The sequence below is a fragment of the Syngnathus leptorhynchus genome, chromosome 2, assembly GCF_054491065.1.
Source record: "Syngnathus leptorhynchus isolate UIUO chromosome 2, UIUO_Slep, whole genome shotgun sequence".
NCBI lineage: Eukaryota > Metazoa > Chordata > Actinopteri > Syngnathiformes > Syngnathidae > Syngnathus > Syngnathus leptorhynchus.
Window position 1 is genome coordinate 21,063,398 of NC_141196.1, and position 14,300 is coordinate 21,077,697.

Consider the following 14,300-nt stretch of genomic DNA (forward strand, 5'->3'; position numbering starts at 1 on the left):
ATAAACAGGTGGTATCCAAAGGGTATTTGCCCTGGGAATCGACTGTGCTTCGTACGCAGCCAAGTTTTCAAAGTGAGTTATTGTAAGGGAATATGTTAGAAACTAGAGTCAGAAGAAACAGAACCCCACTGGCCTGACATTCGCTTTATGATAACCTTATACACTACTAAACAAACCAGCGGACTCGTATGCTGTGCTGCTTCTGTTCTTCTCTCTCTCCGGCTGGTGAGCCTATTGTGCTGTTTCATGAGCATGAGCAAAGAAAGTTAATTTACAACCATGTCTTGTCTCTGAATTTGCTTTAATACAATATGTGTTATGTGATATATATTGTAAAGCTTTACTTATTGTTTTAATTAGAATGATATTGTCACAAATTGGCGCACATTTTTTCATTGAAGTAATTACTTGAAGGGCTGCTATTTACATTTACTTGAGTTATATTTTTTTAAAGAGTACGCTTGATAACAATATTTGGCTAGTCTAACCACCTCTAATCAGCCAACTGTAAAACAAACAGTTGTCTTACCATACTTTCTGATATGCACAAAACTTCCCTCAGTGAGGCATCAGAACAAAATGAAATGGCATAATGTTGCGTGTGCTGTCGCAATGTGAATTTTATGACAATTATAATATGAGCAATTATCATTTCCAACAAGGCTTTTCAATAAACTGGAGGATAATGTTGTATTCACATTTGGAGCCCAGATAAAAGCTTTTACACAATGTGCAACAAGCTCTATTATCCAGGTATCAACTATATGAACAGACAAAAGAGTCAATTACAGAGGCACAACATCACAGGAGGGACAACCACATCGCAGATAAACCTGGTCTTGGCTGGCTATTTTAAGAGAGGCTATAAGCAGTCATGACTTACTGATCACATAGTCTCCAAATGGATCCTCATTCTCCCCATCATCTAGATATGCTGGAGGTGAAGAAATTGAGGGGCAAAAAAGAAAAAAGAAGAGAAAAAGAAACAAAAACATTAAGATGAATCAAGACAAAGGATGAAACAGCATAATTTACAATAATTACAACAAAATTGCTAATGAAGAAAACAAAGAATGCCCAACTAAAACACAAACTGTGCACAATGTCTCTTTCATAAACTGTGTACTACAAAGGGGACAAAGCTGTTACCATTAAACTTCAGTATCTTTCTTAAGCACCATGCAAAGGTAAATATAATCATTCATAATTGACTGGAAAATTCTCCTTTTGCTTCTCTTGCTCTGTCACCCATCTCCTTGCCTTCTCCGATATATGTGACGATGACACGAGAAGCCATTAAAGCCCACAAAATTTTCCATTACAGCTGCGGTGTAGTAGTCAGCCAGTTAAAAGTCCGGCGACAATGATATATCACTTGACCAAGGGACTGCATTTACCTGGTGATTATCATGAATTCATGCCACCAATAAGTCACAATAAAGTACTGAAATGTTTGACATTGACTACACTTTCAAACTGTCTTTCGTCTGTGCTTTTACCTTCATTGAATGTTTATGTACTCTTTTCTTTTTTTAATCTCAATTTAATTAGCCATCACTAATATCTTATGAACATTCACCCATCTTTGTCGAAGTCAGAATTTCTGACTGTGTTCGATGTCCCATGGTCAGCTGTCGATAGTATTTTTGCACGGTGTTTAGAAAGCACATAAACTCAGAGTGAGATCAGTGAGCACGGAGGGACATACAGCGGAGCATAAAAGTCACCATCATTCTGCTGACTCAATAAATTAGGAGTTCCCAACTTCGACTAGCATTAACTTCTGGGGGAAAAGTGCAGCAAGAGTTTTGTGGCAAGGCTTTCTAAAGGCTCCTTGGTGATAGCCGTATATGACCAAACTTAAAGTCGAAGTTTGATGCCGTGGTGTAAAGTGCATTGCCACTGGACTGTGTGGCAGTCTGAACACGTTGTGGGCAATTACTAGTGCTTGTGTGACTTTGTTGGATACCAGGAGAATATAACTTTGCGAACTTAAATTCCAACTGTAAGGATTTGTGAAAGAAGGCTGTGGTGTTGTTTTTTTCTTATGTTGACTACAAAAATCATCATGCTTCAGCGTAGACATTTGCAACATTCCTGTTCTTTTGTGGATTGATCTTTTATTAGACTGAAATGATAAATAAGTTTGGTCTGAAGAATAAACTGTTGGTATAAACTGCAATCGAGAATCTGCATGTGGCCTCGTAAATTCTCTTGCGAATGGACTGACAAAAAAAATAAAATCTCCCTTTGCAACAATACATAAAATACCAGAGGGCTGTTACGTTCCCATTGTGCAAATAGAATGTAAATATTTCCACAGATTTTGAAAGCAAGGATGCAGATGCATTTTGGCACCAGCTTTCGTGATGAGTGTATACACAGGGCACATATGTACTAATACAACAATATTGCTCAATGGCGTAGCTAAGATCCAAAATATCATGTTTGAAATTATGTGTTCACTTAACACAAAAAAACGTTCAAATCTCAATGAGTTTTTAAGAACTGGTTAAAAAAAAGATCATTAACACTGCATATGCTGCTGGTGAACGACATTTTCTCGCATCTCAAAAAAAATAAATAAAAGGTGCTAAATTGCATGTAATTACTTGCTCTGACATATGACACGTATTGCTAGCAATGTATAAAAGTGGTGATAACAATCGTATTGGTTGTAGAGTAAATCAATCCTTATTGAGAATGTCTCCAGTTGTATTGCTCAATAGATATGTTGCAATATTTTTTAATTGTAGGTTTCCTCCCACATCCCCAAAACATGCTTGATAGGCCGATTGAGCACTCCAAATTGTCCCTAGGTGTGAGTGCGAGTGCAAATGGTTGTTCGTCTATGTGTGCCTTGCGATTGGCTGCCAACCGGTTCAGGGTATCCCCCACCTACTGCCCGATGACGGCTGGGATAGGCTCCAGCACGCCCGCGAGCCCCGTGGGGACTAAGCGGTTCAGAAAATGAATGAATGAATGTAGGATTTCAAAGCAAAAATTTGATCTACCTGTCACCTCTCATTTTGCCTGCGCCTCCCCATTGCAGTTATGCGCGGCTGTTCCATTGGCTCCTATCCTAAGACATACGATCAGCCATCGCAATTTATTTCAGGTTTGATCAATCTTTATTAAATATATATACATATATATTTAATTTACTATAGCTACTCCTTCCAGAATGTGCAAAATGAGGTGTGCTACGATTTCAAGTGTTTGGCAGACGCAATCCTTGGCCGGCTCGATTTCTAAATCAGCTTCCACATAGACCTGTTTTTATATGAGCAATAATTTTATAAATCAGGCGCAAACCAGATAGGCAAGGATTTTTTGTTGTAAAAAAATTGTATTTTATAAACAAATAGTTATTCTTCACACAAAATTTTATCCAGCTATTCTCACTAGAAATGATTTGCAACAAAAACCTTGCCCGAGGTTTAATAAATAAATAATTCAAAGCAGCACTATTAAACTTGTCGGTTCACGGTGAAGCTTGGTCATTTACAGCACCTACCGGGAAAAAAATATATAAATATTTGTGCACAGCCAAACAGGAGCATGGCTAAGCCTTGTGATCAATGTGCTGAGTACTCATCCTGACCACAGGAGCTATACAAACCCTTGACATCACCTTAAAACCGACAAGCACGCAGACATCCTACATGTGTGTGTATGTCCGTTGACCTCACTTCTTGCAAAAAAACACGAGAAGTCCTTGAACCGTGTGTAGTACTGTATGAAGGCACACATATATAAATAAGCAGACCTGTGTGTGTGAGTGTGTGTTTGCGAAAGCAGGCTGTCAGTGCTGTTCTTACATGCCATTCATCACAAGCTACTAATTCTGTTAGACCATTGTCAGGGCGTTCGCACCCCGCGTTGTTCTCTGAAAACTCATTCAGACGCTAATGCACCAACCTTTCCAGCACACATATACACATGCTGACTCACCCTTAGTACAACCCCCCACAGACACACTCAAGCAGAAACCCTGAGGGCAGAATGTTGGTTCCATCAATCCAACATTAGTGTGGCTTGAATTTGATAGCCACATTTGATGGCCACGTAGCACACTGAACTGCGTTACCGGTGAACAGATGGGTGGGTATAGGCTGAGGTTTATTTCAGCTGAGTTTAACAAAAATCTCAGTACACCAAAACACTGCAGGTCTTAGCTTGCCAGAAAGTAAGCACTGGTGGGGAATCAGGTAACTAAGCATGCTAAGATGGAAGAGGGGTTAGACAGAAAGGCCAGACTAAATTTAGCGCCACCTTTTCATTCTCTAATTATGAGATTAATACATCCCGTCACACACGTCACAATGCTGGCCTATGATTTATTATCTTTTTGAGCAGATGGAAAGATTGAGCCAGAAAGGGAAGACAGAGAGAAATATTGTCTGAAAGCAGCTAATCAGCATGCGCGGTGTGATTAGGCCGGCCCAGCCTAAAGCGTATGTAGCCATAACGGGCGTCTTTGTTTGTAAACCCAGCTAGCAATAAACCAAGATTTATTAGCGTCAAGCAACTGGGTGGCATTGTGTGGCAGCTGGCACGCTGACATTAGACCATCCAATTTAAAATTTCAAGGTAGTGTTTGATGGGAAGATTACAGAAGTGCAGTTATGTTGCATCTCCACATAATCCAATTCACACAATCTAGGGAGGCTGTAAGGATTGGGGACTGGTATAGAGCGTATAGAGAAATGATATTGTCACGGTAAAATAAGAAATGGCAAGAAGACCTGCAGCAGCACCATATTTATTTATTTCAAACACATTTGCTGCAATTGCCAAACAAAAGCCACTGATAATTAAAAGCTTAGTATCTGACTGTTTGCTTTTCTAATTAGAGGACAGGGATTGCACAGCTTAATCAACTGTATTATGTTAAAAAAAAGACCACTGGAAACACTGGCAATAAATGTCTGACTTCACAGTGGATGAATAGAGCAAAGCATTTAATTATGTCTAGTAACAACATCAGCCACCCACCCCAACATCTCTCTATCTACAATAATTTATTGAGTATGCATGTGCGTGCATGCGTGCACACGTGTGTGTACAGCAAAACCTAAATGACTAAATGTATTTTCTGGCCCATTGCATATTATTTACTCTGTTTTCACTTTGTCATGGGTTCACTGTTGTATTGTATTTATACCATGGTTATGATTATTATGATAGTGTTTTTTTCACCAGGTTTTTATACTTGTCGAGGGAACATCTGTCTAGGGACAACAGATGGAAATTAGCCCATGGCTACAATCTGGTTTGTGCAAGTCTGTATTTTGCATATGACGTTCTTTACCTTGATCTGTCCCTTCAAATAAATACATTTAATACAATTGAATTGAACACTCCACATTACCACATTATACTCCCTATAAATCGCCCATCAAAATCTGCTTTTTCAAATTTACGTTACCACATTACTCTACCAATAAACCGCCCATCAAAATCTGTTTTTTAATTGTACTCATGGTGGTTGTTACTTTTTCTGTCAGTATCTTTATTTCTTGACCATAGTATGGGGAGAACTGATTGCTGCCTTCAGATCGTTCAGATGGTACATCAATAATAAGCTTCTTTTTTTTTTTTTTTAAATGTGTGAAACTATAAACAAATACACCCATAAAACTGCTCAGTTAAAATTTGGACCAATCCAATTTTACAAAAAAAAAGGTTATTTTGAGAAAGTCAGGTTGTTTTATTAAGACAGCATTTTTAAGGTATATTTAGATGGAACATTGTCACGCATTAAAATGGAAGCTTTGTTCCATCTTTCAGCTGCACACAGGTGATAGTGGGACTTTTACATAATAATTACAGGTATATTTATCTTGTATGGCTTTTTGCCCCTTGTTATAAGAACTATGCACAGCCCTCCCTGTTCAAATGCCATAAAATAATTCTACAACTTTTTCACCATTAATTTGGCCGAAAACCTTTAGAATTTAATTAAAAACCAAACAACTTTTTGGGGCTGGAAGTAGAATTTAATGAGTGAAGGTGTGCACACCCTCTTACATCTACGTTCAGAATCAATAAAACTCACACGAGCTCAAGTGTCATCAATTAAATCTAAACAAACTAATTCCCTCCACCTTGTCAAATGGCCTAGGTCCTGATGAAGAAAAATAGTCCCAGATTATAATGCTACTACTCCCATGTTGTATTGTAGGCAGGGTGTTCTTTTTGGTGATGAGCATTTTTGCGTTTGCACCAAAGACACCTTTCGGAATTATGTCCAAAAGCTTCGACCTTGGTTTCAATGGATCACAATTAGATAGTAGCTGGAAAAGAAATGTGTCATTTAAAATGAATGGTGTTGGCAGATGAACCATACAGCAGCAGGTACTTGTGTGAAACCCTTGCAATTGCACCGAACACAACCCTTGAAATAGCACCGAGCTCGGTGGATAACCGCCAGAGGCAGAAAGGGGAGGACAAGCAGCTCTGCTGACACCACTCACTGCAACTCCTACTGCTGTTGCATGCAGTGGGGCTCTTTATTAAACACGCCCACTTAATTAACATAGGTGTCTTCACTTAACACAGGCGTCTTTACTTAGACGATCAATCAACATTTTTTTCATACCAAAAAATAATGAATATGATTCATCAAAGCATAAAATAGAAACAATATATAATTGAGAGCATAATTCAACAAACGGGAAAAACTGATTTCAACATGAGTGAACACAGTATTTTTGTCTGGTAAGTTTTTGGAGGCATCTATTGATTTATCAAAGACCCAGTATATTCCTTAACTTCTGCATTCAGTCATTTTGCTGGAAAATCTTACCCTGCTGACAGAAAGCAATGCTGAACTTGAATTACAGTACAATCGGGTCTTTTGTTTTATAAAAGAGAAATATGGATGGACGGTACACAAGCACAAAGCAGTGGACTGTGGAGCACAGCTGTAAAATCTGCCCTGGGCGTCAGGTGTAAATCAATGTCAAAGCTGGGCCTTATTTCATCTAATGCGTGTTTTAATCATTTCTCCTCCTGATCAATGCCGTTTGAATGAGGCCATCATGCGCAACGGTGGAAATTTACAAGCTCCCCTTTCTCTCGCTTGTGTTTCCAGACGGACATTTTATGAGGCAGTGCAGAGTACGACGGTAAATCTCTTGCTCCACTTTGGCAAAATGAAATCTCCTGATGCTGCTCTTCACACCCGTATTTGTTTGTCTCACTATGATGCTTCCACAAATTGAACGTCTATCAGCTCTGCCAAGTCAACGTTCTACTCGCTTTATTTTAATAGTGTCTGGGAGGTGCTATAAAAGTGAAGTGTCTCGATCCAATTTTTGACAGTAAAGTGGAATGAAGGAAAACTTTGGAATCTTTGACCTGCATTTAGGCAACTCATTTAAAAACTTTTATTTGCTTACCCATGATTGAAGTAAGGAAATTCATCACTCCAAACATCATGTTGTTCTTATCACCAATAAGAACTTATTGCTTATTATAATAATAATTAACATATCCACCACTACTAGTAGTGACATTTATAATGATAGCAATTATAATTATAATGAATAAAATCACTAAAAACTGAACTAAGAAATTTCATTGTCCCATCCAGCAGTGGGTGAGGTGGCTCGTGTTTCGCCCCTTTGTGAGGAATAGCAAAAACGTTTTGGATAAATAAAGAATACATAAAACCAATAGTATTTATTTTTGTTTTATGTAGCACAGTGCTTTTTTCTAATTTTACCCAGCTGATGTCACTGTCTTATACATTTAAAAAGCAAGCTTGATACATGACAAGATTAAAATGTTGAGTATTTAGTTTTGTATTTAGAGATACTTTCATATTATTCATCGTGCATAGTGTGCATAGTGAATACAGTAGTTTTTCAAATTCAAATTCCAAAATTATAATTCTAATTTCAAATTTAAAATATGACACGAAACCTTTTCAGCTTTTCAGGCCACAGAGCACCTTCAATTTAAGTTGTAAATATGTCAGCAGTGCCGATCCAAGGTGTAAAGTTGAATCAAAATTGAATGTACTGCCAATTTACAACTTAATTGTCTTCATTTTTATTTGGACATACCTTAAAGGACTTTGGCTCTAATGCGCTAATAATGCTTATACAAGTGCAACTGTTTTCTGGTTTGGTATGCGATTGACACGATTAGTTATTACTGCAACTGCTATCGATGACTAGTTGACTGGCAAAATAATAGTTTGCAGCAGCCCCAGGTGTACGTTGCCATTGCATAGCCCACATGGATTGGATTAGTGCTCAGCATTTAGCAATATGTTATTAATGTAACATGCATAAAATGTGTCAGGGAATGCAGAAGATGAAGCCTGAATTGGAAATGCGTTTGTGAATGTGCGCGTGCGTGCCGATTTGTGGGCGTGTGTGTAGGGGGGCGGGGCACCCCAGGTAAAACTTTTTCTACCTGCCACTGCTTAACAGTATTCGCCTGACAAGGCTCAGCATGTGTACTTGTCAAATGTTGAATATTTAATCAAATAAACCCCACACAGTGTCACGATGAAAAGCCAGTTTGAACAATGGAGACATCATTTCTACAGCTTCTATATCTACTTGCTGAAAAAACCTGCTCAGCATTTTTTAGTTTGTTTGGAGAGGATTGAGCTGTATGATTTTTAGTTTCAGAAAGACATAAAGACCTTTTTCCCCATCTTGAAGGTATTCACACAATATTTTATTTCTGAATGTTTGCATGTGTATGAAGACTAAAACCGTCTCGATAACAAATTAAAGAGTGTGATCCAGAAGACAGAAATGAGATATCAGTCAAGTGTCGGCCGGGCGCCTTTGCCAGTCTCAACACAATTAACACCAACATACTGTATATCTACTGTGAAGAGGAAGAAATAAAGTATATGGTTTTGAGAACTTTGGGAAGGTTTTATATAGGAAGTGATTCATAGTGTACTATGTAGAAATGGGTAACTGTGTTTTTTCGTGCGTGTGTTTGCAATACGCAATGGTGGCTGTTTGAGACTTTCAGCGCTCGATTTTGTTCGACACAAATGCCAAATTGGTTGACTTTGTTCTCTACAGTCGGGTGTTCTGCAAATACAAAAGACTGGCAGAAGTACAAACACAAATAGTTATTTACCTAATAATTGTTATTATTTCTATTTTGGTACCCGAGAGCTACCGTAGTGCACAGTTGCACCAATCCCCATTCAGCCGCACAAAGAAATCCGACTTGAGGGGCAACCTAGACCTTTAAACTGACACCTGTCAGTCATGCCAGCATGCTGAACTGACGGTAGCTGGTGCGACACACAGCGTGAGACAAAAGAAGACAGAGGAAGTAGCTTGAAAGATGAAAAAGGGAGGTGGGGAGGGGATGAAGAGGCAAAGAGGAAGCAAGACTTTGGAAGCTTATTAGAGATGCTGAGAGATGAGAGAAGTGCAGCTTGGCGTTTTGGCATATCACCATCGTTTTGATTTGTTAGCATGTGTTTATGATGTTTCTCTGTCTGCCTCAGTCAATATCTATTATTAGATTGTCAGATCATCCCCCTGCGATTTTGACACTCTTGTAGTTCCTGCTTCACACATACCCACACGTACCTGTAGCCAGGGAAAAAGAAACACACAAATATTATTTAGGCCCGCGGGAGTTGAATCGTACTTCTGAGCGCTTTGAGGTGCCATCAGTGTCAGATGTTATGTTTGGACCAAGATGCAGGAGCAGAGGTGGGGTGTTTCTCATTTCTCAAAGCGACTAAGTAGCTTAGGAAGTGGCTTTATCAGACAGACTCATGCACATACCGCTCACTTTTATCTGGCTTCCTCTCTGCCTCTGATCTCTTCAGTACTCAGACCCAAAGCTGGTTGCTACTGGACCTGCATAGCGTAAACGTTTAAAAATGTAAGCCTTTTTTTTTCCCAATCCGACACCCACGTGCGTTTTTTTTTTTCAACATTCATTTGCCAAGCCAAATTGTGTTTAAAGATTTCAGCATTTTACATGTTCCCTAACCAATTGTCATTAGAATGACTTGAATTGACATTTTGCTATTTCCCCCTCTGGCTTAATGTCACTGTGATTTCCTGAATAAAAAAAACCTGTCTTTAGAACACGGAGAACACTGTGGCAAGGCACCAACCATTATGCATTAGACACATTTTGCTAAATATAATAGTAACAATAATCTAAATAAGATTTAAAATGTTATTGTCACGATATCAGTAAACCATGAACCATTTGATTCCTGATTACAATGCAACAATTGCCAACACATTTGTGCATTAGGTTAGAGATTGCACGGTCATCTCACTGCAACGTGACATTTCCGACATCTAAAGGGGTCGCCGTCCTCAAAAGAGATAGACAGACTATGTAGTATTGAAAGGTTTTTTTTCTGACTCCAAGTGGTCGAGAGTCAGTTACTACACAGTTACTGTTACTATTAATTTGACAAATAAAAAAAACGCAGAGGCTGCTCTGCTCTCATGTTATGGCTTGACTGCGCAGAAGAGATTTTCCCTTTTTCCCTTTTTTAAATTTACCAGAATTTTTTTTTTATGTTTGATTATCATGCAATGTGTATTGATTGAGTACTATTTAGTACATCTGTATCAGAATGCATCTAATAACCAATTATTAATTAAATAAGTCAAGAATTCATTTATTTTCCCTCATCCCTACTTATGAGAAAATACAGATTTCAGGACAACAAAAACACACTCCCATCATAAGGGTAGCATATGATAGCTACAATTTAGTGCACTTTTAAAACTCTAATTTTAAAAAGCCTCAAATGGCTTACTGATGGAGACTGTGGGTGTCTGCAGCAGATATTGCGGTTGTGAGATTAGTTTGGTAATTAACCACAAACCAATTATTAGACATTGGAATAAGAGGTGCATCTTAGGTAAGGTGATTCACAGTGTGTTTAATTGAACTTGAGCAGTTTGACCAGTTGACAAAAGTCTCAGATTTTCGAGGCCCAACAGTCAGGCGTAAGTTTCAGCACATCTGTTCAGGTGGCTGATGAAAATGTAATTAATTAGGTTGGTGTTTGTTTCTTCAATCCACTTTTCATTAACCTCTATTGACACATCTGAGAATCTCACGTGGCGGTTTATGACTACTTCAGGATTAACAAGGAAATTGGATCCTTGTAATAAACAAAGTTGTTATAGGACGGCGATTTTCCTCTGGGAACCTTTCAAACTTGCAGTGTTGAGAAAAAACACTTCAAAACGCTCATGTTTAGTTTTCTTCGAAAAATACAAAATTATGTTTTGGCTCACTAAAATGAGTGGTGAGTTCTCAGCAAATCTGAACGTGAAGAAGAAGGGTAATGCAACAAAAATAGACTCAACCAACAAATCCAACCTACGTACGTTCATATCATACAGAGGCTGTACTTGATAAAAGACAACATAAAGATTTTAAAAAAAACTCAGCGACTGTGTACACAGTTTCGCCATTACGCCAAATTCAATCTAGCATATATCACGCCCACGCTTACACTGCTTTTCATCAAAACTTGCAAATGCCAACCAACCCATAGCCTGATATTAAATTTGAGATTGTGACAATGCAAGACATTTTTTTGTTGTGGTGTGACGGATCACAGCTTGAAAGGTAGAGCTGCAATGTTTGAATCGGTATTATAACATGTTTCAGTATGTCACTCACTAGATACCCACGGTTCATAGGGTATTGCTAAATCACACCATGTAGCAACATGATTCCTTATGGAGCTGGCAGACCTGTGAAATTCAATTAGATTATAGCAGAAGCTTGATAAAATAAAATAAAAAAAAACCAACCAAATTTATTCACTGCAATCTTTTGCACAGCAGTGCGCAAACTGTTGAGGCGACATCCAAGCATAGTTACCTATTATGCCACAGCAGTCCTGTTTGATAACGTTTATCAAAATATTCCCCTTGCTGTATTCAACAAAAAAAAGGTTAGATATTTTGACAAAGTATTGTAGGGGGTAGTGCATATGTTAAGAATGAAATGTTTTAGTTTGGTAAGGATCTGGATAAATGTGCATTGACAGAAATTGATTTATTCTTATTTACACAATATGGCATCAATGAAACAGTCCAAAAAGCCTTACCCACGTTCCAATTTGTTTTCCCTTTGTTCATAGTTAATATGGTCAGTGAAGAAATACTAAATTAGCAAATCCAATCGGTCCCGACAAGTTTGCAAAGTACAGTAGTTAAAGAATAAATTGTGTGATGCATTGCAATTCAACATAATATGAACCAATAATAAACAAGTTAAAGCAATAAATACAGGACTGTTATCATTGTCATTGTAGAATTGTTGGTCGAGTACTGGTACTAAATCACATTGGATTGTCTTTACTGAACCTTAACAAGCGTTTAAGTGTAGTTTATACTCCATAATTATGTTTGTTTTGTTCTGTTCGTGTCAGTCTACTGGGACTTAAAAGGTTTGGTATATTTCATTTAAGTATTATTTAAGTGTTCTCAGATCAGGTTCTTACATATGACTGTGTCTGCATGTTATTTTGACGACCCATCAAGGAGCCCTACCAGATTCGTCTTCAGACTTGTTGTCATTCTCAGAGTCGGTGAGGGTCAGAGCAGAGTTCTCGTGACTGGACACTCCGGAGCTGCGACGGGACTTCACCCTTCCTCCTCCAGTCCAAAGTTGGATGGCTCTGTCTGGCGACAGGGGGCCATCTGGATCAGAGTCTGCGTCGGACCCGGCGCTGAGGGAATAGCCCCTTTGGAGCAGGCCCAGTTCAGGACAGTAGGGGACAGCGGCGGGATGAGGAGCGGGTGTTTGATCGCACACTCCCAGTTCAGCCAGGTTAAAGTTCCCCCCTACGAGTGAGATGCAGCAGTTACACAGGTGAAGTGAAGGAATGGGGTGGGTAACCGCAGTAAACATGGTAAATGGAGCCATTTACACAAGTGCTTACACAAACAAACAGGCCAACTGGCATACAAATCTACAATCACACGTAGAGAGGCAAACTAATTATAAAACTATGGAGGAGGTGGCTGAGGATTGCTATTGTTGATGCACTCAGGAGAGGAAAGATGACACAGCATGAATGAGCCACACACTACAAAGCGCTGCTGGAAGGAATATTGTACGTGCTGGTCTGCAGCCTTGTTGTGAACTCCTTAAAAAGTGTTGGTCCTTCACTTTATGTCTTCTCATTTGCACTTAAAAGAAGTTGATCAAAGTGTCGTTCTAAGCAAGCGGCGATGCTACTTTCTGGTCAAAACACCTCACCTTGAAATTCCTGCATGCAGGATCTGAAGATTAACTGAACAAAAGACAGTCTGCAGCCATATCCGTGTTGCCTAATACTGTCCCCAACTCACCCGCCACCCGTTTAAGACAAACTGACTTGTCTCGCCTAAAATAATTATATAAAATTATCCAAATTAAAGCACATCAAAGGAGATCAATAGCAAAGTAGGGGAAACCAATTAAATGCGGTCTGAAGAAAAAGCAATTAAGGGAAAAGGCATGCTCATACAGTTTATCCTTTATAGTAATTAAAAGGGTATTGTGGATGCAATCTCTCATGATCAGCTGTTAGGTTAGCGGAATCAGAGGAAAAAAACAGTTGCGTTTCACTTCATTAGCAGTTTGTGAGGAAGTCAAAAGACAAGGGGGATGAGACTGGCGACGAGGAGGTGTCATGGTGCTGGCATACTATATGAATGAGCGCGCTGAGAATCACACAGCTGCATGACTCGGTCAACTGTGACTCATCACGAGCAATCAGAAAGTGAAGAATTAAAGTGATCAAATTCATCTGCTTGAGCTCCTCATCTGCTCTTTAAAAGCTGAAGAAGCGAGCAAACACATGGAGAGGGAAGGACTCTTGAGAAACTTGGAGTGGTAAAGAAAAAACTTATTTCTAAACACAGCCACGGAAAACAGCTAACGGGAGCTTGCCAAGCTTCTAAACAACAGCAGGGATCCAAACAAAATACGACACAAGAGTGAATACTACCAGTAGTCTTCTTCTTCGGTTGTCTTCCTCCCACTTAATAAAAAAACAAAAAGACAATAAACTATTTATGTACCACAAATGCGTAGCTCTAAAATCAATTTCTACAACAATTCTAATCTCTAAGCACAAGCTCTACGTCCTCGTTGTTGTTACCATACCTGAGATGAAGTATCGAAGGACGGGAGAAAATTCCAGGAGGCCTAAGAAAGTAAAGCAAACGAAGAAGCCGGCATAAGGAATGTAACGTTCTACCTCAAAAAAATCATTCTTAAAAAAATATATACTTTTCAAAAACTTAGCTATAGAGAAAGTA

General features: G+C 38.8%; 1 protein-coding gene across 3 annotated transcripts in view; it reads right to left on the reverse strand.

Moving 5' to 3' along the window:
• The window catches only part of tenm2a (teneurin transmembrane protein 2a), a 156,010-nt gene that overhangs the window by 129,699 nt on the left and 12,011 nt on the right, over positions 1-14,300 (reverse strand). Inside the window, exons 2-5 of one of the 3 annotated variants that reach the window (XM_085937066.1) lie at positions 14,146-14,187; positions 13,988-14,020; positions 12,543-12,836; positions 884-925 (exon numbers count right to left, since the gene is read on the reverse strand). In XM_085937066.1, the coding sequence (XP_085793192.1) occupies positions 884-925; positions 12,543-12,836; positions 13,988-14,020; positions 14,146-14,187 (411 nt within the window). Of the gene's footprint in view, positions 1-883; positions 935-12,542; positions 12,837-13,987; positions 14,021-14,145; positions 14,188-14,300 lie in introns of all 3 variants that reach the window. The other 2 variants (XM_085937072.1, XM_085937078.1) reach the window with 2 other exon arrangements.